General features: G+C 38.9%; 1 protein-coding gene across 7 annotated transcripts in view; it reads right to left on the bottom strand.

The window, feature by feature from the left end:
- Positions 1 to 300: 300 nt before the first annotated feature.
- The window catches only part of RNF144A (ring finger protein 144A), a 62405-nt gene continuing 36203 nt past the window's right edge, over positions 301 to 26502 (bottom strand). For 5 of the 7 annotated variants that reach the window (XM_066179878.1, XM_066179882.1, XM_066179880.1 and 2 more), the window contains 6 exons: positions 12929 to 13033; positions 12676 to 12736; positions 11464 to 11671; positions 9515 to 9662; positions 8165 to 8254; positions 301 to 5086 (listed from right to left, as the gene is read on the bottom strand). In XM_066179878.1, coding sequence (XP_066035975.1) covers positions 4955 to 5086; positions 8165 to 8254; positions 9515 to 9662; positions 11464 to 11671; positions 12676 to 12736; positions 12929 to 13033 — 744 coding nt within the window. In that variant the 3' untranslated portion in view covers positions 301 to 4954. Of the gene's footprint in view, positions 5087 to 8164; positions 8255 to 9514; positions 9663 to 11463; positions 11672 to 12675; positions 12737 to 12928; positions 13034 to 25519; positions 25576 to 26502 lie in introns of those variants that run through there. The other 2 variants (XM_066179881.1, XM_066179885.1) reach the window with 2 other exon arrangements.

Raw genomic sequence — 26502 nt, 5'->3', positions numbered from 1 at the left:
TGCAAGAACAAACACACACCTCAGAGTAATCCTTGGGGGCAGCACATTTACCTGCCTAGAGCATCCATCCATGGACTACAACAGGAGCTGGATCAAGTATCCAGCATCTGTGCATCCAATTAGTTCTAGAGATATCCAGATTCCCTCTTTTAGCTAAGCTGGGAGATGGTGAGTCAGAAACCACAATTATGTCCACAATTGTGGCAGGAGGTCTCCAGGCCGCAGGCTGTGTTTCCCCCAAAGGACTGAGAGGCAGAGAAGCACAGGGGAAAGTCACTACGAAGAATCACAGGAAACACATTCATTTAAAATATCTATTGAAATTACAAATTAAACTCTCCAATATGATTCAAAGTACAAAACACCACATTAAAAGGCATTCAACAGCTCCTTTATACATCACAGTGTTAGTGGCACAAAATGCACTTACATTTCAAATACATCAACAGAACTATTTTTACACTGGTCAAATACATTATTTATACATATGCATGACTCCTTCATGCTTATCCCTATACAAGTTTAAAATACATAATAATAAAATCATCAAGAAAGGTTCAGTCATGTACCATGTACCTGTACCTAACGTTCCTGGAATTCTTATAAGATATACACAAATCAAAGCAATAATGAAGACCACAGGGCTCTAAACACAAACAGCATGCCTTACTTAGTACAAGTGCATTAGCAATTAAGGGCTGATGCAGGCTTTTTTGATGTTCTTAGTATCACTGTCATCAACAACAGTAATTCACTCATTTTCCTCACGCTTTTAGATTATGTACATGAAATGTACAAACTTTGGTTTTAAAAAAGCAAACCTGCACAAAGGTTTATGCATGCTGCACCTCACTGGAATGATTAATGGCCTGCATTAAAAATATTTATTACTCCACAGTAAAAGGCCTACAGATGAAATGCACAGAACTTCATTCTAATCTTCCTGCCCATAACAATCTTTTAAAAAAACCCACTCCATATTTTTCTCACCTATGGATATTTTATCCTGTCAGCTCCATGAATGAGAGCTATTCACTAATTTTGATTGTTTTCTGCATGTCAGGAGCTCAGCTGTAAAACTGAGAGTTGATCCAGTCTGCTGTTATTTGGGATTTTACCTAATTTATGCACCAGAGTATCTGAGGATCATGCTTCTTAGTACGTGGGGGAAGGTATCCTAAATACTTGACTTGCTAAAGTCAGTAGTAGCAGGCTTCAGGATGAATGCCGACATGAATAAAACTGAAATGTTAACATAAAACTACACTAATCTTTTATATATAATTATTCATCACAAATTCTGAAGAGCCTCATACCAATGAATTTGCCCTCACAGCCCTCCTGAGGTAAACACTGCTCCATTCACTTAAAAGATGGCTAAATTGAGATAAAAGGTGGCAAGTAACTTGTCCAATGTCACAGGGGAAAACCCAATGCTGCCACCACTGAAGATGAAGTGGGCTGAGCTCTTGATCTCTCTCAGGACTGGCTTCAGCCCAGCTAATGGCAAGCCTAGGGAGATGCACAGTCTCTGGAGCTGGGACTCCACACTCGCTAGACATGACACCCCAGAAGAACATGCGGATGATGTACTGTCACCAATTCCATTAAACAGCATTTACAAACAGACCATTCACTCAAGCGCTGGACTTGATCCTTGTGGGTCCTTTCAAATCAGAATATTCTATGATTCTGTGTGAGTATAAACCCCCTAAATAATAGCATAACCATAAAAATGCAGCAGAAATCACGCCGTGAAGTATTTCTCTGGTGCAAATCCAAAAAGCCATAGCTGTTGTAACAGATTTTCATTTGAAAAGATGAAGAAATAAACGTTCTCTTTCCCATGGCAGGGGGTTTAAATGTCAGTTTAAAATAATGTATTTACAATTCAGTTTTGGGGTATTAAATGTCACAGTATCAACATAAGCTGTAACATAAAAGCACCCTGAACTTAATACATCACCACCAAAAGTTGCTACTTTGGAACCAAATCAGCATTAAAAACAATAATAGTAATAATAATATTAACAACAATAAAAACAAACAAAAAATTCCCCGAGAATACAGATGGAATGACATTTAGCAAACCTGAAAAGACTGAGTAGGTATTTGGTAAACATATGTAGGCATATAGTCTGTTCCAACAGCCGGGATGTGAAACTAGAGCTGTGTCAAAAAAATCACCAGTAGCAATTCAAGTATGTTGAGCTCAGAGATAAAATGACACAGTTTTCTGATTATATATAATGTTACTTGTGAGTATCAATTATAAATTATAATTTTAAAATTTCTGTATTTGCAAAGAACTTATTTCTATTTTTTTTTTTTTAATCTGGAAATGCATTAATTCTGACTTTGATTACTAACTGGCTGCACAGCACTTTGGAAAAGTCAAGCTTTGCTGTATTTTGGCATAAATTCTCTAAGAAAGGCACAGAGAAAATAAACCTTCTCATACCAGGACACTCAATGCTGTTCACAGGCCAGTGAATCTCTCCTGTTTACTATGATCCCAGTAGGAAAACTGGTCATCAGTCACAGCCATGATACCGCAAAACTCCTGAGTGCCACAGCTAGAAAATTAATAACCCGTGAAGTCTTTACATCCTATTGTCCAGGGTTTTTTTCCCCAGTTAAACAGAATTACAGGGCCAAGGAGGAAAGGCCATAGTTCAAGCTAACCTTCAGGAAGCTGTCCTTTGCAGAAGGGTTTCCACTAACTCCGGACCATGAAGCTATGACTCAGGACAACTCAGGTATGTGGCTTGGGATCCCTCTGGGAGATGGACTGAGCTGATGCCAGAGATAGAGGGAGAGAAGCACTTCCCTGCCCACTGAACTCAGCAGGGCCTCACACATCCCTGGGAACTGGCAAACAGGGATCAAATGCACTACCCACACTTCCCTACGGATGCTTTTGAACAACTAAGCAATTTTTAATAACAAAGATAGCTAAAATACTGAAGATACTCAGATAAGAAACGATTTGAATTGTGCATTGCCATAAACAATCTGAAGATATCATGGGTTCAGATTTGCTGGAAACCAACTATTCTTTTTATTCACATTACAAAGGCTGAACTCATTAAAATCAATCCAAGAAAGTGAATTGCAGATAATCTCCAACTCCCAGAGCTAAAATCTCTGGTTAAATACAGTTTGAATTTGGATAGCACTAAGCTTGGAAGATAAGGGAGAAGGATAGTTTTTTAAAAAGAAATTGGCCCTTTTCAAAACTGTGCCCTACAGTATTTTTATTTAACAGACAGGCTGTGTAAACCAACCAAAAGCCAACAAAGAGTAATTTTTTTATGGTTGAGCTATGAAAACATATTCCCAGCCTGTGACAGCAGCCAGAAGCAGATGCATTTAAGGATCTTAAGACATTTTCAGTGTAAAGTTATCCTGTTTTCAAGATATTAATCCATCTCAGTACATTGCTGATGACAGAAATAAGTGATGAAGAAAAAATGCAGTAAAACTTCAGTCCACAAACCATTCAAAAGAATGTTTTCCTTCATATTACATACATACATATTGTTTCAGGTGCTTAATATGTCATGGCAAGAAGTTATTAGTCAAATTCTTGTTGGCTTTAAAATCAGAGCAAAATGGTTTTCAAAGAAATATTTCTAAAGAGAAACCTCAATTATGTAGTATGTTGAATAGCACACTTTACTGCCCTGAAAACACAGCACTGAATTCTGCAAAACTATCAAGTGATTAATTTTCAAATAAAAACTTACCTTGTCACAGTATTGTTATTAACACAATACACCACATATCATACAATACTATCTCTGAAAATGGGCTAAGTAGCTAAAATGCAAAGCACAACTTCCACAAATATCCCAGGCATTTTCATATTAACTATAGGGATAACCATGATGTATTTTTGTATTTAAAAGGAAAGACTCATTGATAACCCAAGAGTCTGCTAAACAGTAAAGTTAGTCCTGTATTTTCTTAATAATTGTCCTAAAGAGAGAAAGAAGCAAGCTATCCTGAATTTCCAAAATATTTCAATAGTACAGCTATTTACACATTTGGTTTAAATAGGATTATTTTTATATATATATATATATACGTATCTATAAAAAGATTAAGATACCTGGATTAGAAGTTACATAGCCCTGTAAGTGTAGAAGAACTCTAAACAATAGCAAAAAATAACAATTCAGAGAAGCACTAGTGGTCCAGGGGTAATCAATACCATCAATGATCTTTTAAAAGAAACTTGATTAAATAGCAGGTTTCTGTCACCACTCAATTTTACACTTTCATCAATTAATTTTAAAATGTAGCTTTTAATCAAACAGATTTCTTATAAGACTTTATAAAATTAATGGAAGGCAGCAGGATCAACTTTGTCCCTCTGATCCTCTCCAAATTTCAAGAAAGGCATAGGATGGCCTATATGCACCTTACTAATTTTGTTACACTTGGGAAAAAACTGGTACTAAAAAGGACATTGTGATGGCTTTAACAAAAACAGATGTGTAATAAAGTCACACAAAGCTGACTATCTGATTTAAATGATAGGCAACTTAAACATATGCAGGAATAAGACACCAAATTTGGAAGCAAACAGATATGCAAAAGTTTGTAGGCTTTTTCAGCTTGGTTTGCTGATGTCATTCAGTATAGCTCCCAGTCCACCAGCAGGGCAGCACCAACCTTTTGCATTATTTTTAGCAGTATCAGCTCTTAATTTCAGATAGCTACCCAGGTCTGTGGTCTCCCTTTAGCACCAAACTTGCCTTCTATTACCCTCCTTGTCTGTTATCAAGTGATCTGTACAACAGTAGTAACAACAGTTCCTGGAATCAAGACTGTGTCAACAAAAAGCAGAATGGGGCAAGTAAGGCTACAGCAATGTAAGTGCAACAGGGAAACATAACAGCAACAGTAAAATCAAAACATGTTGTGAGGAGTCCAATCTTCTCTCAGTCTAGGTAGGCAGAGGGTCATCATCTCCTTTATTACATTTGCACTTGCAGCACAGAACAAATGGTGTAGCAAGTAGAAGGAAAGGGGAGGCCACCAAAAGTAGAAGACCAAATCCTGCAAAAATGCCTACCACCTGTAAGAGAAAAGGATAGCATTGTGTCAGGGATAGCATTGCCTAGATTCTGTGTCTGCTACACATTGCATCATCTGTGTCCATCAAAAAGACCTCAGCAAATGCCACTGACCTTATCAGAGCCAGGACTCCCCCATGTGTATACTACAGTCAGCTCCTGGGTGCAGCAAATGTAAGTGAAAGTAATGTGTATGTTCATATTTTATGGCTCCAGTCAGAACTGTGTCACAGATCTCTGTTTTATCACATGAAGTGATGCAGATGGCTATTTACCTTTTTGAGTTTTCTTGTATCTCAAACAACTAATGAAGCAAATCACTACTTTTTTTCTTGATCAAAGCTAAATGCTAAAGATTGAAATCAAGGCTACAAGAAAGACTTCCACTTTCAGGTGCTCTCTTTTTTTACTGAAGAAAGCTTCAAGAAGAATTAGTTAAGGTGTTGGTGGTGTTCAGAGAATCAGGGAAGAATCCCACAGTGTCCCACCAGCATGCACTCAAGCTTGGGAATTTCAATCACAGATTGCTAACACCATGGACTACAGGAGTTCTTTGTATATGCAGTGGCTTTTTGCCGTCAGACCTGAGCTCATGCTGCTGCTTCAGGGGACAAGATCTAACTCTAAATGCATCTTATTCATTGACATTAATTGATCACCTCCTTCCCGGCATGAGCAGAGGCCCATAGACTTCCCTACCTGGTCAGTGTGAAAAAGTAGCAACTTCTACAGAGCTTAAATTTGGAAAATTATTTTAAAAACATTCAAGTTGAGCTTCACTGCCTGAGAAAGTTTCCCACTTGCCATAGGCAACCGTAAGAGTGATGCTGCAACAATATGCCCACAAATTATTTGAGAGAATAATTTAGATTTATTCACATGAGAGTGTCTGTGAATAATTTTGAATAACAATGGCTAAAGTGGAATGCTAATGCAATAGCAAAACCTCACAGCAGAAGGCAAAATGAAATTAAGAGTGCAGCACTCATTAAGGATTTTTCTAGTCAGGGCTAGATATGCCACTTCAATTAGCTGGCAGATATTAAATTGTCCATGGTATAGATGGGGCGATGCAGCAGCACTTTTGGTGGCCAGGGTAATTTGGCGCTGCTGATGCGGCAGAGGGGCCCAGGGCTGCGCAGGCGGTGTGAGCCTCCGGCAGGGCGGGCGGTGGCGCTGTGGGACAGCGCTGCGGGCGCGCACACACACAGAGCCACCCGCCCTGCGGGACACGGCCGCGGCAGCCGCACCTGCCTCGCCCCACACGCTGCATTTCTTATCAGCAGCGATTTCTTTTCAGCTGCAGAGTTTCATAACTTATTCTCTTTTTTTTTTTTTTTTTTTTTTTTTTTTTTTTTTTTTTTTTCTTTTTCTTTTTCTTTTGTGCTGCTCACAGTCTGGGGCAACTTCTACTAGTCTTTGCATTTATTTCCCAGAAACCAAAGTTAAATTCTCATTTTTAAAACACATGAGCTGCAACGATTGCCATGCTGCTCTTTGCAGCCCAGGCTGGATGCACTGGTCAGATAGAACCAAGCTAAAAGCTGGCAATTTAGTGGACCAGACTGACTACTGGCAATTAATATAAAACATCTATTTACACCTTCCTTTCAACCTCAATATGCCATCAAAGAAATCACCAAGTTTCAGGTTTTTTGTTCTTGTTGATTTTGTTTTTTAGTGTGGTTTTTAGTGTGTGTTGGGGCGGGAGGGAGTGTTGTTTATTTTTAAGTGAAACTTCCCGCTGAGTATTACTTATTTACTTTTTCCTTGGTTCTTTTTCTTCTGAAGAAATTGCTGCCCTACTAGGCATCAAGCCATTTTCTCTGGCCAAAACAAATATTTTTTTAAACCCACAAAAAACAAACCAAAGACTCACCTCAATTTACTTGGGATAAATCTAAGAACCTTAACAACTTACTCAAAGTTAACATAAGGAAACAATTGGAGTGTTGATTTGGCTTCAGTGGGTTTAGCAGAATTATATCCTGACTAGTAGTGAATTAACACCTTCTTTCTCAACAATGACCAGATCATCAAACATCCCATATATCAAACATATTTCCATAAACTGCAGTGATTTAGAACAGATTCCAAATATCAGATTAATCACCTCATACTACAGTTTATCAAGTAAACTGCATGTATTCACACACTTCCTGAGATGCCACTGGCTAATCCAAGCAAAACCCAGTCCACAGCTCAGACACCCAGTGGTATGGGTGGAAGGAGAGGGGTGAGATTGTTCTCACATAAAAAAAAGGATACATCCTTCTCCTTTTATTTCAGTTCCACTGTTTATCCAGACTTGATGATTATTCTATAGACTTGGGGTTTATGTTCACATGGAAAGAAATCTGTACTTCAAGAAAAGTGTCTCATGTCAAGTTAAGGTAGTTTTTTTCCAGGCACAGGGGTTATTTAGGAAGAGATGACTCAGATATGGAGATGTCCCCACATCTTTGAAGTGACTGTAAAGGCGGTAGATTGGACCAAGTCACACATTAGCATTTATACTGCATCAGTGCTGCAGAGAGCTCTTTTATTACCAGTATTCTTGCTGAGTCTAGCAACACTGAATCCAGACCACAAGAGGTATTCCCACACTCTCTGCAGCTGTCAATTTGAATCTTTGTTTGAAACTACTGATAAACCGTCAGGGTTACTTTCTATCCAAACAACAGGAAGGAGTCAGATAGAGTCCATAGCAAGATAATGTCCGTATTCAGGTTAATTCCTTTCCAGTTCTGGATCCAGAGCGAAAAATGCCTTGCAGGGAAGAGCTTCCTTGTAAATAATACTGAGGGTGGAAACCTAGCTCATCCTCCAAGTTCAGTGAGAACATATCTGGACTAGCACTGAACTGGCTCTGCAAACATACCTTTTCAGTTCTCAGTGGCATTTTGCCAAGGAGGGTCTTCTCTAGGAGAGGTAATTGTTCCACTCCAAGCTAACTGCCCTCTTTTTATCTGCTACAAAAATCAGTTACCATTTGGCACAGAATTTTACCCTAAGGTGTTAAAATGAGGCACTATGACAGTAATAGACCTGTAGAGAGCTTTCAAAGATCTGAGCTTTACCTGTGTCCTGTGCCAGATAACAGATGCCCTGGAGTGCCCCAGCTTGTTCCGACAAGGTCCTTTGTCATAATGTATAAGGAGAAAATCATCCTACAAATATGAAATGAGAACGTAGGTAATAAACAGAAGTTCTTCAAGTTACAAAACACTGTATTCTGACAACTTAAACCCAGAAATCACACAGAAAGATAAAAGCAAGCGGATATGGCCATGCCCAACCTTTCCAAAGTGCTTTGTTTACAGTTAGGTGTCTTCCCAAACAGGTTGGTTTGGTGTGTGTTATAGATACATAACAAATTCTTCTCCCAAAGGGTCTCAAGCCATGTATTTAAATGCTAGCATGAAGTTTAGCAAGAGAATCCAAGGATAAGCTGACAACTGTGTCTGTGTTTTAAACACACACAAAAAGAGCAAAGGAAAATCAGTACTTGTGCTGCAGACTTCCCAAAGTTGGTTCCTTTATCTAGCTGAAGAACAGAAAGACAAAACAGGTTTTTGAGATATTATGTCCTTATCAATCCTGTCAGCCTCCCACAAACCAGACAAGATAGCAGGCCTAGTTCTAAGGCAACACTGCTTTTTTATCTGTGAGAGCATGTGAGCATTTGAGAAGCCTGTAACTTCAAGACTGTTAGTAAAGTATTCAAATGGGACCACCACAGGATTTGAATAGCTGGAGTAGCTTTCAGGAACCTAATTTCCTTTGCTATTGTTAACAATGTTATAAAGTAAAACTGATGATAAGGAAACAGATGTTGTGTATTGTATATACTCTGATCCGTGGGCATGATAACAAGCTGATTTAAAAAAAATATAAACATATGACAGCAGCAGCTTATAGACCAATAAATTTCTGCTGTTGGGAGAACATTGCATTCTTTCTCCTATGTCAGATCTATTTATTGTCCCACAGAATACAATGAATGGTAAAAAAATTTGACCACTAGTGACATACCACATCTAGTTTGTTAAACATCCTCAGACTGAGAGCATTGCTAGTCTCATACTGTAATGCCTTCAAGAAAGGCAATATTGAAAAGCCAGCACTAGAAAAAAAAAAAAAGCAACACCCTTCCCCATGTTAGGTGCCATGTAAAGATTGTAAACAGATTATTATCATAAAATTTTACTTTTTAGTAATTATTTACTGACTCAGACCAAATACTAAATTCACACAGGTCAGACAAGTAAAACAGAAGATACAAATCCTATCAAATTCCCAGCACCACCTCTGGTGACTTGTAGCCAGAAGCTAGTGAGCTATTTATTTAATTGATTAGAGAGACAGCTGGATGGCAAAGCAATGAATTTCTAGCCTTCTGAGAGCCAGACTGCATGGCATGTACTCACATCAAGAGATTCCAGACAGTACCAGCAAAAGGCATGTTTGCAATTCTTACACATCATTTGGGCACAGCCTTCATCTCGTTCAATGTAAACTTTACACTTTGGACAGCGTTTGATCGGAGCATCATCATCTTCCATTTTGAAAACTGAACTGTGGGACAGAGTGAGAAATTAGTAAAATGTTTACTTTAGAGAAGAATGTCTAAGAACTGGGCTGTGAAGGCAAGCCTGCTTTTTTGCTTAAAAAAAGAGAATTTACTAGAGATTCAGGCATTCAAGTGATTTTATTATTCAGATATTATGCCTGTACACTTTTTTACAAACATATCTCTACAAAAACATGTTTAATGACCACAATGTGTACATAAAAAATAGGATATTTTCTTTACCATGTTAAAAACTAGCCGTTTCTGTTATCTAGTGATACTAATAGATATTAGATGGTTTTCTCCTATAATATACCAGCTGAGAAGTAGGTAGCTCACACCTAAATATTTTGTACATCTAGATTATTTTCCTTTTCTTTGCTTTTTTTCTCAGATGAAGAAACAATCTCTTGATTCCACAATAACCCCAGACCACATTCCTCTGGACTGGGGCATCAGGGATAGATTACTTGTCTGTGCCCTCCTCGAGGATCCTCCCTACGAGTTTACCTCAAAATCAAGAACAATGAGGTTTTGGTGCATGTCATTCTTTCAGTTAAACTTTGTCTTTTTTGACAGAGTCCTAACAAGTCACTCTTCATGAATTAGGGTCAGCACTGACTGTTCTTGCACAAGCGTGCAAAATCACACGTGCCCCCTCATATAATGGGCACAACACAAGTGGAATGTTGAAACAGTGGAACAATTTTTATTTCCCTTGTATAACTTTCTACTGTACACAGGTTTTATGCTCACTAACAACTAAAATGTACCTTAAATGAGGATTCCTGCAGCTACTGCCAGTGTGTGATACAAGAATGACTGATGGGGAATCAACAATTTGCTGGAAAACAGGACTCATGATCGATTGACTGATTTGCCAAATAGCAGGATAAAAGGACACACACTAACTACTAACACTAGGGGTGACTGTACTAGAAAAAAATGCTTTCTATACATAAAATGTATATGAAACTCCACATGCTGCTAACAGGCACATTATGCTTCAGAATAACAAAAAAAGATTTTTACTTTTACTCAGTGGAGTAAAAAAAATTAAGCATGGCAAAAAAACCCAGAAGCAACCAAAACACTAAGTAAAAATAGATAAAGTTTGTTACCTTACCATGAAATTTTTGCCAAGTAACCTTCAGTTCTTGTCAAGCACACACAAAAGCATGTGCAAAAGTCAGTGTATTTGATCAGGAACTCATCATGACAGCTTCCTAGCTAGTCATCTGTTACAGCAAAGCTTGAAAGAAAACAAGGTATGAGTAACTAAGCCCAAGGCTGGGCAGGGCTTTAATGATGCCTTGGAGTGTAACACAATCTTTGAAAAAGCCCAGACATGAAGTGGAACACATGCACAATGGCCTTTCTTATTCAATGGCTGCAGTTTGCCACCAGAGACCACTTGAAACAGAACTTAAGATCATAGGCCAAGTGTGCAGCAGAGGGGATGATTGACAGGGTATCCTAAAAATCACTGTCTGGCATGATGTTACCAACTCTCACATTGTCCAGGAGAGCAGCAGTAACAAGATCATCTCTCAAGGGAAGCTGATGAGCTGCCTGGATGTCATAGTTTTCCCACTGGGGCAAAAGGCCAAAGGCTCAAGCAGCTCCTTTGTGCTTTGCTCGGAATGCTGGCAAAGAGTGAGGCTGCCAAGAGCTGTTCAGTTTTAGAATACAGCATTAAAAGAACAGGAATGACTAAGTGAAGGAAACAGCTTTAGAACAAAACATGAGGAAAATGCCTCTTTGAGTATTTAGCTTCTAAATACTTAATCTTTTGCAATATCTTACCTTGTTTCTCCTGGAAGAAAAGAGATTGGCATGTTCTCTTGACAGCCTTGACCTGGATGCCAATTAGATTTGCAAGCAGAGCAGAACTCAATGTCGCACACTTTGCACTGGACCAGCTGAGGGTCCTGTGGGCTTGGTTCCTGGAGCTGGCAAACTGCTTGGCAAGTGGAGGATGGACACCAAGTCCGGCAAGGATCCAAAAGCACTTCTGCAAAGGGACATAAAAGAATCAAACTCAAAGGCGGGTACAAGATCAGCCTTCCATAACAATGCATTTCAGCTGAGGTTGACTGGCAGGGCATTTGAAGACACATTTTAAAAAGGAGCTTTTTAATTTATGCGACCTACATTGACATAAATCTGGCCTGCTTTGCAAACAGGCACCAAACCAAAGTGAGTTTCATGAGTCTCAACTGATTGCCCCCTTTCATTCACTGAATTAAACTTGTTCTGAGAATGAGATGTATTTTTTTCAGTCGTACTTGAAGTTAAATACAGCATATACTATGCACTAAAACCCACCAGAAAGTGTTCTTACAATGCCTTGCCCAGTAACAACCTATTTCAAGTTGACCTCCACCCTAATGTAACAACACGATTAACAACAGCATGAAATACAGTTTCATCCCTTTCTTGGAGACTCCTTACAGATAAGTCATTTCATGCTTCAAAGCCCATTGAATCACCAATGACTGCAGTTGTTTCTAGGCTGGGTCCTGCCCTCTGCAAAACTTTAAGTTCTCTCTGGCCATGCCATTCCACATCTCCATAGGAACACAGTCAGCTTATATTCCTAATGTGTTTGTATCATCACACACAGAACCCCTCATTAATTCTGTACCAAATGCTAACCCAGGAGATAATCTTGGCTCTGTGAAAGACGTCAGTATTCCCCTCCAGCCCCTACAATAGTAGTAGTCAATTTAAACAGCAAAGCTCAAAATAGAAGTCACTCCCTCTGTTAGTTATTTAGGAATATAACACATAGCAATTTTCTTTCCTTAGTTTATTCCCAGAGTGTTGCAGTTCTGGGAATCATGCAGGCGAGAACAGAAGCAATTATTTTTTAGGTTTTGGGGTTTTCCTATCTGATGACCAAGCAATTAACACACAATGCTACAGCAAGAACATATGTAGAGATTCCGATTTATAGGATTGCTCTGGAACAAACCCATTCTCACGGCCTTCAATGGGTAGTATGCCATGTGTTACCTCTTTCAAACTGTAGCTTCTTATACCTTTGCATGATTTCTGATGCAACCATGCACTCAATCTGTTGAAAGAAGGAAAAGAAGAACAAATTCCAGTTATGAACAGTAATAATCTAAGTAATTTTAAACAGAGACAGAGTATTTGACCTCTGAAGAATTAATAAAAACATATGGTGTCAAAAATGGAAGCTGTAACATAAAAAACAAGACACATTTAAGAAAAAGAAAATGCCCTCTTTGCAGGAAGAGTGTACCTCATTTTCTTGCAGATGACCTCTCTTTGGGCAGGCAGCATCAGGGCAGCTGATTGCTGTTTCTAGACCTTCTTTGATCAGAAGTTCCACATACTGTTTTAGGCACTGAAAGAGAGCCCAACACTGAGTTAACTATTCCGCCAAGGATAAATCACTCAGTATTTTAACAGCTTTCATCTGAAAATCTGAAGAACTCAAACTTTGAAAGAACAGGCACTACTGTGTCCCTTTTACTGCCATGAGCCACATTCATAGCTTTTGCCATAGTTATACCTCTAAGTAGAAAACAGCAAGATCATTTCCCCATCAAATCATAGGACCATTTAGGTTGAAAAAAACCTCTAAGATCACTTAAACCAAAATTAACCAAATAGCTGTTTATCAATTTAAAATATGCAGCAAATTAAAAAATAACAATGGTGGAAAGAACAAATCAAAGAGGAAGCAGAGGCAGAAAAAATAATAAAACACCTCCATGATACAATTAGATTAACCACGCTATAAAGATCTTTGTATGACTGGAAGCCACAACATAGCTTAGTAAGCAGTAATTCTCCATAGACAGACATCTGTCAAGCATACTAGAGTACAAAGGGAATTGTGTATCTTGCCATCTATTCTTGGAAAATAACTACCTGAACTTCATGGTTAAAGAAGTAACTTTTCCATAAAAAGAAAAGATGTGACAATTAGGACTCCCTGAACAACTATAATTTCCATGGGGACCAAATAATAAATATTGGTAATACTAATACTTTTCTTCCCTAGCAACCACAGCATTTTACCCAACTCATAACTGCACATGTAGCCTCTAACACAACAGTGCACAGCACAGCTATTTAACAAGGCAGAGAAGAAAAGTGGATATTTTTGACCCAGGGCAAACTGAGATTAAACCTTGTTATTCTTGATGAGCAACAACTCCCCTCCACCTCCATCCTTCCTACATCAAGCTAAGAGCTAATGCATAGGTGTCTGTTGGGAAGACAAGGGAGTGATGAAGAGACCCTGCTCTCTGCTGCTACCATGCAGCTTCTACCAGCTCAACACTAAACAGAAAGAGCAGATGAGAGTCTGCTTCCCAGTGGATGGGGCATCCTGTGATGTTCTCACCCTGCCTGTGTGTTCAGCTGGCATAAGCAAACTGGAGACAAGTACAGAACGAGGTCCCCAACCCTCTGTTTGCAGATGAGTGAATAAAGAGTGAGGTTAGACCAACAGCAGAGTGAAATGAAGATACGAAACCAGCTCAGCACACAGCTGTGTGGGAGGCAAGAAGGATTATACACTCTGCAGCCAACTGGCAAAACAAGGATTTCAGTTACCATTTCCAGACATTTGCAAAAGGTATGCAGCTGCTGACTAACCACCAACCTGGGAAGGCAAAGGGTGTGTGCCTTCGACTGTGCCAAGGCTGGAGTGCCTAACTTCAGGTCAGAGCACAAAACTGCTTCCCCAAACTGCTTCTCCCTTCACCCTGTGAAATCAAATAGCCCATCAACAAGCATCTTCCAGCCTAACCCTCAGGCATGTGGCTTGTAGCTATTAAAGTTCACATTTCAAACCTCTTCTCTTTCTCTTCTGCCTCCCAATTTGTCCATTCAGTTCCTTTCAGACACCTCTATTAACAAATTATTCTAGATTTTACCTCTCATAGCTTGATTGCAGCAAAGACTGTACTTCCTGCCCACAAAATCTCTGCTGCTCTGGTCCACCACATTTCTGGTGGCACATTGCCACCACCTTGATTGCACAACAAATCATTTCTGTTAGAGCTCCCTTTCTCAGTGTCTCCTAAGCATTAGAGAAAGCAGGTCAATTCTTTGGAAAAAAACCCTAGAGAACAGATAATTGATATTTATAAAATCTTTAACAGTGCAAATACACACAGTCTTTGTCTTCCTCAGCAAGGATTTAATGAGGCGAACTGTTCATGTAGTGCATGTTTGACTTGCAGAAGGTTTCCAGGCCTTCCCTTGGAGCTCTACAGAGCAGGTGGTGGAATACTTCAAGAGAACCCGTATCCCTAACCACGACAGGCTGAGCTCTGCAAGACCCAGACCCTAGGCTGTGTGCCTTGGCAAGCTGTGATTTCAGCTGTAGTGAGGTATTAGTGCTACTATAATGACACTGCTGGTTCTTCCCTTTCCTCTCCATTTGCAGACGCCAAGTGTGGATTAAAATGAAAATGCATACATTTTTAATGCCGGCACTTAGCACTCATAGAAAGTACTTTTCAAGCAGAATGAGCTTTGCTATCATTAATCATTAATGTGGCTAATTCTCCTCCTCAACCTGTTTAGGACTAGTGCCAAAGCCTATTCGATTTGCTTCCCTTTCCTCTCATTTTCCAAGAAATGACACAGTTCATTCCTGTCATGAGCAGTGTCCATGGCCTTTCCCTTCCTCTGATGGGGCACTGGCTGCTGCCTTCTCAAAATCACAACAGCCAAGTGCATTTATCATGCTTCACCTCTGAGAAATGCCTCAAAGCTACAAAATATTGCTGGAAAATAGGCAGACAATAAAACACGCTATCCACTCAAGACTCCCAAGACTGCTCAGGTGGAGAAAGAGGAACCCAAAGCAGTTGCAAGAGAATTTGATGCACAGGGTACCTGTGGCTTCTCCTGAGAGCAGACACAAGACGTGTAACTTGTATAAAACTGGCTACAATACCAGAAATGCAGCAGCATGCAACCAACAAAACAAAGCAGGATTAGGTATTCAATCATATACTATGAAAAATTCATTGTAAAACAATTACAAAAAGATGACAAATTTTTGCAAATTTTCTACGCCACTTGATTCAATGCTGGAAGAAAGTATCATCATAGTCCTTCCATGAAGGCAATAGAGTACTCTATAGCATGAACAGAAACTGTGGGAGTGTAGGTCACCCCAAAGAACATTCAAAATGAAGTGTATTACATAACTTTTCTCAGAGAAAACAGGAGCTGAAATTAGATACCTAAGGCCTGAGATTTTAGTAAGGTCACAAGAGTACACTGACTCGTATAAAATGAATATGCTGAGGAACATCTTTATTATTCCTCTAATGGATTCATGTCAAAAGAGACCAGTTAGCTCCCCTGAGCACTACTCCTGCATTGTTCCCTCTGCATGCATTCTCCTTGTGCATCCCTGCTCTGTCCTCTTTCCATCACTGTTGTCCTTTCTGATGTGTACATAACTTCATCTGTCACCTGGTAATCCACAAATCCTACAGGCATTTGCTGTCCCCATGACAAAAGACAGAGCACATCCATTTTGAGGAGTTTTGGCCCAGATCCATTCCCTCACAAAGATCAACTGAGATCCCAATTCAGCAGCAGTTTTACTATAAGCCTATATAAATTGGGAAAGCTTTTTTTTCTGTTGCCTCAGAGATAGATGACTAATAAAGGGATGACTTCCTTTCTGAAGCTGCCAAGCACAGTGCAGTATTTAAAGCTCGGCAAGATGTGTCATACTTCTAACCTCAATACATCAAGGATTGTGCCACTCAGCAAGGTATGTACAGTGACCACTGATGTGCCATGGCTTTAGAGCTGCATATCTTTGTGTTTAATGTTATAAAGATCAGCATACTCTATACAGGAATCAAAATGCTTATTTTTTTGCCTAATTTCAAAACCATAATACGTAATCTTGCTCTGCTGCATTTAGCTCAAACAAACCTGCACAGGCCACAGCAAAATTTACGGCTTGCCCTTTTCTTTTAAAAGAATTCCAGGAGTAATCATGCTTACTTCTGATGTTGGTGCTTTAATTTATTTCTCCTGACATCAAACTCCAAATAAACCCCATCATAATTCCAAAAAAGGAATCTTGACTTCCACTGTTTACATGGGGGGCAACATTTATCTACCATCTACTTTGACAGAAAAAAAATGTGTTCACTTGGTGCCTGAGGTCATTTTACAATACAAAATGCATGTAATTAAAAGCACTTGGGGATGGTTTGAGAAAGGTATAAATAATTTATTTTTAAGAACATGTTATTGCTACTATTGCAGCAAACCAGGAATGGTTTTTCAAGATGTCACCTTTTATTTGAATTAGGCAGACAAAAAGATTATCCTGCATTATTTTCTTAACAGCTGATAAGTGGAATTTGTTAAAATGTAGATTTCTGACTACACTAATGCTGCAGATACAAGTGCCAAATCATATGGGAAATTTTTAAATAAGTCCATGGATTTGGAAAGGCCCAAAACACATGACAAGAGCCACATATATCATCACTACATCACTTGATTTATTTCTTAGAACTTCAAATGTATTTTAGTGCTGGCACTAGGCCAGAGCCATCACCAAATGAAGTGTGCACTACATGCAGAATCATCACATGCTGGTATTGGAAAACAATTTTTAAAAAACCAAAACCCATGCACAGATAAAATTGAAAGGGGGTGGAAATACAAAGAAGAAATCTAGCATTTTCCAAATTCTAAGAAAGAAAGGGTATTAGTTCTTTACAATGCATTTAGTAGTAATAAATATTAAAGGTAGGCAAAGGCAGTTGCTATTGTGCACAAATATTAACCTTGGAGATACCCTGCACTTTGGGCAGACAATCACTAGGAGTTTACACTGCACTTCAGAAACACAAGGAAGGGCTGACATGCTTTTCAACGAGGGAGATTTTTTAAAGCTCAAGATGAAAATGTTTCCAAATAGGATAATTATTAACATGTAGACTAAATTGCCAGCCTCAAATTACATATCATCTGCAAACCAGGATTAGATGAACATCTAAAAATATACATACATAAATACACACACATATATAATTACATAAACTTGCATTCAAGCAAATGAAGACTCAGAAAAAGCTTGTTGGTATTTCGTAATCCGTGTTACAAGTGACATCAGGGTAGGTACATGCAGAGATCCCTTTGGGCATTACATTCTGGGATAAGAAGATTCTTCTGGATGAAGAATATGAAAGGATATTGAGTGAGAAGCACTTATTTCACGTCTTGTAGCTAAAAATTTACAGTTTGGTCTATGGGTTGCTTTTATGCTAACAGGATACTAAGCCAAAGCTCAAAATTCATGTGATGGGACTACACAGATGTCCAAAACTACTACAGCATCAGCTACATCTGGTAGTATTTTGTAGTATTTTTATGCTCTGCATATCGGGAATTTTTCTTTACATTGTTTAAAATGAATTCTAATAAGGTAATATATTTTCCTTCCATAAGACAGTGCAATACCAAGATTATTCTAGTGCTCTGTGCTAATTCCCCTAAGGCAATTCTGCAGTCAGTCTGGTGACTATGTAGAATTTATACTCATAGACAAACTGCCTGTAAATCTCAGGTAACATGATGTAATGTCCCATTTTAGCTTCAGATTAGAACAGTACAGTGATGCAGTGTGCAACACTCACTGGGGCAGGGGGAGACAATGTGCGAGACTGAGTAAATTTCTTTCCTACAAAAAAAATCTGAGTATCCATGTCTCAGCTGAAGACTAATACTCTTGGAATAATAGCTCCCCTTTCTTTCGACCAAATAGCAAATTCACTCTGGTAGAGAGCTTTTACCTGAATGTCATTTTCTAGAAATATTTTCCATTTAGACAAACCTGAACAATTTTGAGAAGAAAAACTCCCCTAAAAAAAGCAGCCTGCATCTGGGGTGTTCTCTGAAGAAGAAAAAAGAATGACACAACAAGGTTAGAGCCTTCCCTATTCCTGAAAGAGAGGTTCTTGTAGCCATATATAACTATCATATGCTACCCTTTTAAAATATTTTGGTACATACTTCCTAAAGAAACAGGAATGCTCATCTGGCAATTGGACAAGTCACAGAATCATAGCATGGCCTAGGTTAGAACAGATTTCAAAGACCATCTAGTTCTAGCCCTTTTGCCATAGGCAGGGACACTTTCTACTAGACCAGGTTGCTCAGAGCTTTACCCAAACTGGCCTTGAACACTTCCAGGGATGGAGCATTCACAACTTCTCTGGGTAACCTGCCCAGTGCCTCACCACCAACACAGTAAAGAATTCCATCCTAGTATTGAAACCAGCTCTTTTTCAGTTTGAAGCCATTCCCACTTGCTCAATCATTACATGACTTTATTTATAAAGTTCCTCCAATTTTTTTGTATGGCCTCCTGGTTGGACTCCCTGTAGCAACAAACCTCATCATAAAGTTACATGTCCCTGCCCTCCCTTTCATCCTGACCCATAAGCTTTTGATCATCTCCTTATCCATCCCCCAGTGTAGCTCCACATCCTCCAGCTGGTTACTGATATACAGGGTGACACCTCCACTTCATTTCTTCTGCCTGTCCTTCCCACATAGCCTGTATCCTTCCATTCCAACCCTCCAGTCACAAGAGTAATATTATTTCAAACTTAGTGTTTTATGGAAAAAGAAAATTACTTTCTGAACAATTTCCATGGTGCATTTACAGCGCACAAAACATGTGCAAGAAAAGAAAAGCAATGGTACGTTAGTCAGAGAGGTTTTAAGCTTCTTTCAAATTTACTACATGGCTTTTTGTGTAAAGTAGTTATAATCCTGCCTTAAATCTATTGCTGTTTAATAACAGACTCAACTTGGAACCACTCTTGCACTGCTGTTCCAGTGTGCCCAATTCACTACAGTAGACCTACAATCTAGCTTTTTAATATCACCCTAATCCTACTTAGCTGATGAGCGACCTACTAGAAAACATCAACACATAATCAGAGAGATCTGTTTGAGGCATATGCATGACTGTGGGAGTGATTTTTCTTTACTATATGAACTGTCAACTATACTGACCAAATCCACAAGAAGCATGAGCTATATTCAACTTCACAAACCACCTAGATCTGAGACAGACATACATCAGAAGTGTTTAATGTTTGTGGTAATACTCTGAAATTAAATCATTTCCACTTCTATAGACATCTTTTCAGAAACAATTATCTACTTGCAAAGAAATCTTCACTGTTTGAACTGAAATTTTTAGTAACCCTAATTTATCATCTTAAGAATAAATCACAGGAAGAAAAAATTCACTTATCTTGACATGCAGTATTTCAAATCTGAAAGCAGCAACGGAAAACTGTCTTGCATGTTTATCCTTTATATCCTTTGTTTTGTTACAGGGACAAAAATTCTGCTACACAAGCATCCCAACCCTTGACTCCAAGACAAGCACCTGCAAGGCACTCCAGAGCTCCACAACAGGGAAATATCTAAAGCCTTACACTAAGAACAAGAAGATACACAGAGAGAGAGATTTTGGCCAGGACCAGAGATAGATAACATCACAGCTGATACATGTTTTACCCAAAGTGGCAAGCAATTTGGAAGACCTCTGTTTGACAGGTTTTCTGCCTCTATCTTCCCAAAACTTGGCCTATTATTAAGATACTTTTTTGTTGAAAATTGCCAAGGGTAAACGTCTTTTTACCCACTATGCTGTTAATGTTTAAAGACTTCATCAGCTGTTTGGTAACCCTGTTATAGACTATATTGTCAGTCTAAATACAATCCCATCATCTTCCCTGTGGATGACGGCCAAACAGGATGAGGGCTGGGAAAGATAAACACAACCCATGTGTTTCCATGTTTGAGGACAAACTATTGGAGCATTTTCTTCCTGAGCTGTAAAAATTATTGTCCAAGAGTCCTTGTGCCCTCAGCAGCTGAGGTAATCTTACTATGGGGACTGGCCTCATCCTGGCAGCAGCAGGCACTCATCCATTGCAAATGCTGCTGTAAGTACAGTGATGGCTGTTGATTCATCCTGTGGACAGCAGGGCAGAATTTGTTGTGTTGGTTCTACCACTGTCCAAATCCCTTCTGACAGTACACCCAAATATCACAGCAGTCCCTGGTACATGCTTCTTAATGAATGCAAACAACAACTTGCAGACAAGATGTTCATATCAGGGATGAGAAGCATCACTCCTCTGAGTCCCAGCCTCCAAATCCTCCACATGAGACTGTGCTAGTTTGAGTACAGGGAACAGCACCATCAGGCCATCAGGCCATCAGTCCACAAATGATGAAGGCAGGCAAGAAGAAATGTATTATCAAGAATGCAGAAAGAGGAGCCCTGATGACTACTTCAGCTTGAGAAATGCCAGGTCATGGGAAACAGCCTTTGAGACACAGCAATCAATGGCAGTAGAAACCACAAGCAAGACCAAGCATCCAGAAATAAAAGCAGTGCAAAAAACAAGTGCCTTTTTCCAGCTGAGTATATTGAAAAAAAAAAAAAAAGAAGGCAACACAGACTTACAGCTGCCTAGCCTTTGAAGTGATGGGCTTGTTTTTTTATACACACACTAATTTATGGCTGTGTACTATAAAATTTATGGAAGTTGAGCATTTTTTCTTCAGAGGTATCAATCACAGCAGCAGACAGCAGAAAATGGCCAAATGAGACAAGAGTAGTACCTTGTGATACCTCTTCATCTTTGAATAGGTATTTCAAGTGGATGTACATGCAAGCTTTTTTCATTATGGATTTTTATCCCTCCATTACATTGCATAAACTTTTTGTTCTCACCTATTTAGGGCTACAATTGGTAAAAAGACACAGAGTAACCTTGACAAAAATAAATTTATTTTCAAATGCCAACATATGTGGGATGAAAATCAAATATTCAGAAGGCAAAACCACCACAAAAAATTCAGTTTGAGAGAAGTTTATTCTATTACAGAACAGAAATAGCAATTCTGAGTGGGAGGAAAATACACCTGCAGCAAACAAAGGGCCTTCCCTTTTCACATGCAAAACCCTACGCAAATCAAAATGAGGTAGTTTTCCCAACACCCTGATGAAGACAGATAACATTAACTTCATTTAGTGACATCACACAGGAGAGGAGACCTGCAGGCTCTGGATCAAGTTAAGTTTTCACCCAGGGTTCCACGGTTCCTGCTTATTAAAGCAGGGAGTTCTGTCATCCCACCACCTATAAGGTCAAAGCTTGCAGCCAGCCATGTGAACTGCTATGCAAATATACAGTGACCTCTCACCCTGAAGCCTCTATTGACACATCACGTGTCAAGATTAGCATCAGTTCTCTGCTAAGGCTTGAGTATGTGAGCTCAAGCAGCAAGTTCTAAGCTTTGGTGGTGAGAACCAGGGAAACATTACAGCTGCTAAGAAGAACCTTGAACTCTATAAAACCTCACAGGCCACTAGGTTTCCCCTTCCCTCCTGTCTCCAAGCAAGTAGGGCATCTCCTTTGGTAGAGATGGGGAACAGCCTGGTGTCAGCACATTGCTGCCTGGCTAAGGTAGGCTTCTTTTGGCAAGCAAAGACAAATTACACAGGATCAGGAAAGCAGCCAAGCCCACCTGTTCCCATCCACACTGCTCTTGGTGTCTGCCTTGCCCTGGGGGAAGGAGAGGCTGATGCTGCCTCTGATTCTTTTGGAGTGAGGGTTAACACTAAGCAAATCACTTGTTTTTCTGTCCTTCAACTCAGAAAAGCTCCATGTGCTCCATGTGTTGTCAAGCATGACAACAAGGAAAAAAAAAGGGGTGCCAGATACCATTTATAGGCAGCATAACATTTGCCTTGCTGATCATCAGCCTATAAGGCAGCTCAATTAGCAGAATGATTTGAATTAAGCAGAGCTATCTATATAACTAGTCATGATTAGGCAAATCCAGTAAGCCTGTTTAAAAAGGGCTAGTGATAACAGAAGTCTGTCACTATCCTACTGTCAAGCTACTTGGGATAAAATATAACAAACCTAGAGGGACACCTAAAGGTGTAAGATTAATCAGCTGGCTCAAGTACTTAAGGTAGAGCTTAGGGGCAAAAATCAGAGTATGACTATCTACAAAGCAGTGTTAGTTTCAAACACCAAAGTTGATCCACATGTGCATATCTGACCAAAAAGAAAGTACAAACATGAAGCAGAAGACAGGTCTTAACCTTAGTTTTGTTATTTTCTAACTGTTGGTGGCCCTCTCATGTACCTGACTAGAGTTTCCCCTTCTATCAGTACAGAGGAGTAATCAAATTTTTTCATCAAAGACAAGTTTTCTGTCATGTTTCATATTTCTTGTACACATTTGCTTGCTTGGACTGCCTATGTGACAGACTTTTGTTTTAAATTTGAGAAAAGTAAGCAATGAATCCACTGGTACCAGAACAATCAGTAGTGCCTAACATCTTGAAGGGAACTGAATAATCTAATGCGAGGTCAAAAGGAGCTTAGCCTGTCTGGAGTAATACAGGCATCACTGCACCTGGAACACATTGACACATCTAGGCGTGTGTTTATATATATATAATTTATACAGTATTTATCTACACAGATCTACATGTAAAGCCTGAACTAGAAAACATTCAAGCAACTAACTGCTTGAATTCCATGCAAGAATATGAACTGTAAAAACCCTGTTGTAACTTCAATTCATATACAAGTGAAAACACATCAAAGAAACATCCTTTACATTAAGACACGTGTGAATTTCATCACAGATTACAAAAAAAATCAATTTCAGACACAAATTGGATAAAATTGCTTCCTGCTTATCTTGCATAATCTTCTTAAAAAAGCAGAGGCTAAGTAGTAAGTGAAAAAATTTAGTGCAGCAAATGATACCAAAAAAATGAAAGGAAAAAGAAGTGGTGTTCTCTGCTTTACTCTCTTTTTCCTTCTTTAAGTGTAAAGCTTTCTGTAAAAAACATGCAAAATCAATTACTTCTTCTGAGACAAGCAACTGTTAAGTGACTATCTTAAAATTTAAGATTGCTAGCTATGTACTGTGTGCTATTGAATGGGGAAATTTTTAATAAAAAGATATTTATGTGTTTTGGTCCAAAATTACACAAGCACACTTAAGATTAGTCCTATTGTTAACATGATTCTAGGAAGAGAGATGCTGGTTTGCCCCTTGATAATACAGAGAATAAGAAACAAAAAGCTTACAGCAGGTATCTTGTTTTCCTCTCAATTCTTCAGACTTTTGTCCCTCTGGTACCTCAAGCAATCCAACAACGGATTTGCTTGAGGTACCAGAGAAAATACACTCTTATAACATTCCTAATGGATGAGATATACAAAACTTGAGAGCTCACACGATTGTCTGGGCATTAATGATCACAGTGATAAAAACAATAATGGAGTATTGTACTAACTGGCAAAATAATACTATGGGAAATTGTAGTGCCTGTGCCTTATCAGCAGAGGAGTGGCAGTCTGCTCCATTTAATCCACACACAGCTCTGCCAGAAAGCAAATGGAAACAGTGTCCCCATTCTATCTTTCTGAATAGAAATGCTGTGCTACTGTACAAGTGTCAGGAAGAGACAATCCTTCATGGTATCTTTACTATAGCACTTCTATGATTATAAAGAGTCAAGACTTGCAGACAGAAATACAGGATTCAGAGACCTGTACACTGTTCCAAATGCTGCCAACATACCAGTAGTACTGCACTTGAAAGATCTCTTTGTAATATATACTCATGTTGTTTCAGCTTGCTGTGATTTAGACAGAAGGGCTAGAGCTTGCGGTAAAAGCTGTAGCAAAAGTAGTCCTCACACTTACATGGACTTCCCTTTTCCTTTTTTGCTCATATTCCTGGAAAGACCATCAGTTATCTCTGTTCATTTACAAAAAAGAAGCCTGAACAAAACTACATATTGATCAAAAAAGAACAAAGCAGAGATGAACTGCATCTAGACTCCATAGACTCCATGCAAAATCTTGAGTAAAAAAGGCTGCTCTTTTTGACTGTTTGGCCATTTACAAAGCACAATTCATATGCAGTTTCCCTGATGTTTCTGGAAGTCACTGCTGAAGGAACACCAGGGGAGGACTCTGCATACATCTATCACACTCTTCCCTAATGACAGTCAATAGGCCAAACAATCTTGCCAGACTCATGGGAGTATTTTCTTTAGCAATGTATCAGCCTTCAGGCTGGCCCAAAGGTAGAGACGAAGGCCTTGGGTTTCAGATGAAGACCTGGGCTACTACCTGTTAATTCATGGGAAAGCTTTAGGATAAATAATTTTTTTCAGGGCACTCAAATGTCACTGTACAAAGCTTATAAGTGGCAAACGAGAGGTAGACAAACTACAAAAAATTTCTTTAAACAGGAGAAAGCTGAATGAACTATTCAAGACAATCAAATGCAAGTAGTAAAAACTGGCTGATGATTCCACCTGAACAGAGTTCAAAATACAAATTCCATATCACTGGTGAGATTACTGTATCAGCTGCTAAGAATAGGTTATTGATAAAGGTTATATATCTGATGTCTCTAACTAGTTATATCTTTCAAAACAGCAGTAAGAGTCAGCAATCACATTCTAATCAAAAACCAGAAGATCAGGGATGGCAGTAAACGTCAGAAGGAACAAGGTGAAGATGAAAAAATGTATTTGGTAACCCAGTATTTCTGCTGCCATGGAAATGTAACTGAAAACTGACATTTAAATATTCTCTGCATTCAAGCACCAGGGAGAAACACACCACTGAGCTGCAAGTACCAGAACAGAACAGTTTTCATGAAGCCTATTACTCTCTTTTTTTATGAAACCTATTATTTTATGTGCTTTTGCACTCTTGAGCAAACATTTCTTTCACAGTACATGTACCTGTTCCATTGGCTGCCTCCAATATCTTCAATAATCACCAGGAAAAAGGAAATCTACTGTTAAAAAAAGGTAGTATTTCCATGAAGAAAAATATAATTAACTAACTAAAATCCTTGATTTTAAATACTAAAAGCACACACCAAAAAAACTTTGCTGGAAAAGACTTTAAAAAAAAAAAAAAAAAGTCACCCAATCCCATGACTGAGTCTATAATACCATATCATAAAGTCTTGGGAAACTAAATTCTGAGCATTGTGTATCCCACAAGTTATATTCTTACTGATAATACTCCAACTTTTCCTCTGCTGAACCATCATTACAAGCTTTTTGGTGTAATTGTACACACTGCAAAATTTAATAAACTAAAATTTTAATTTAAATTCAGTATTAGGGATGAAAACTGACTAGTAGCTTCCTCTGTTTCTAAACTAGCAATATCTATTAACTGTGATGATGATGTTCTTTGTTAAATACTACACATGTTCCCCAGTGTATTGTATTTAACTGACAAGATTCTTGTTATTCCAGGTAAGCATTTGTTCAATATGGTAATAGAAGCCTGTTATGAATCCATGAAATTAGAATCTGCAATACATTAAATACTTTTCTAGTAACAAGTGTGTGTTATACCCAAGCTATGCTGGGTACTATTGAAAGGCATTTAAAGAACAACGCAATCATCAGGCACCATCAACATGGGATCAAAAAGAGAAAGACTGTTTGACTAATTTGATAACCTTCTATGACAAGGTCACCCACCTGGAATTAAGGATTAGGCAGTGGATGTAGTTGCTCTGGATTTTAATAAGGCTTTTGATACTGTCCGTCTCAGCACCCTTCTGTACAAGCTGTCCAGCTGTGAGATGTGCTCTGAGTGAAAAATTGGGCTCCAAGGGTTATAGTGACTGGGACTACATTTACTTGACAACCAGTCAGTCACCAGCACTGTTCTTCAGAGCTCAGCTCTAGTGTCAGTTGTGTTC

This window comes from Chamaea fasciata, unplaced genomic scaffold (genome assembly GCF_029207755.1).
Source record: "Chamaea fasciata isolate MVZ Bird 193981 ecotype frontalis unplaced genomic scaffold, bChaFas1.0.hap1 SCAF_3, whole genome shotgun sequence".
Taxonomy (NCBI): Eukaryota; Metazoa; Chordata; class Aves; order Passeriformes; family Sylviidae; genus Chamaea; species Chamaea fasciata.
Note: the sequence above shows the minus strand (reverse complement) of the source record. Positions and strands in the feature narration are given on the sequence as shown.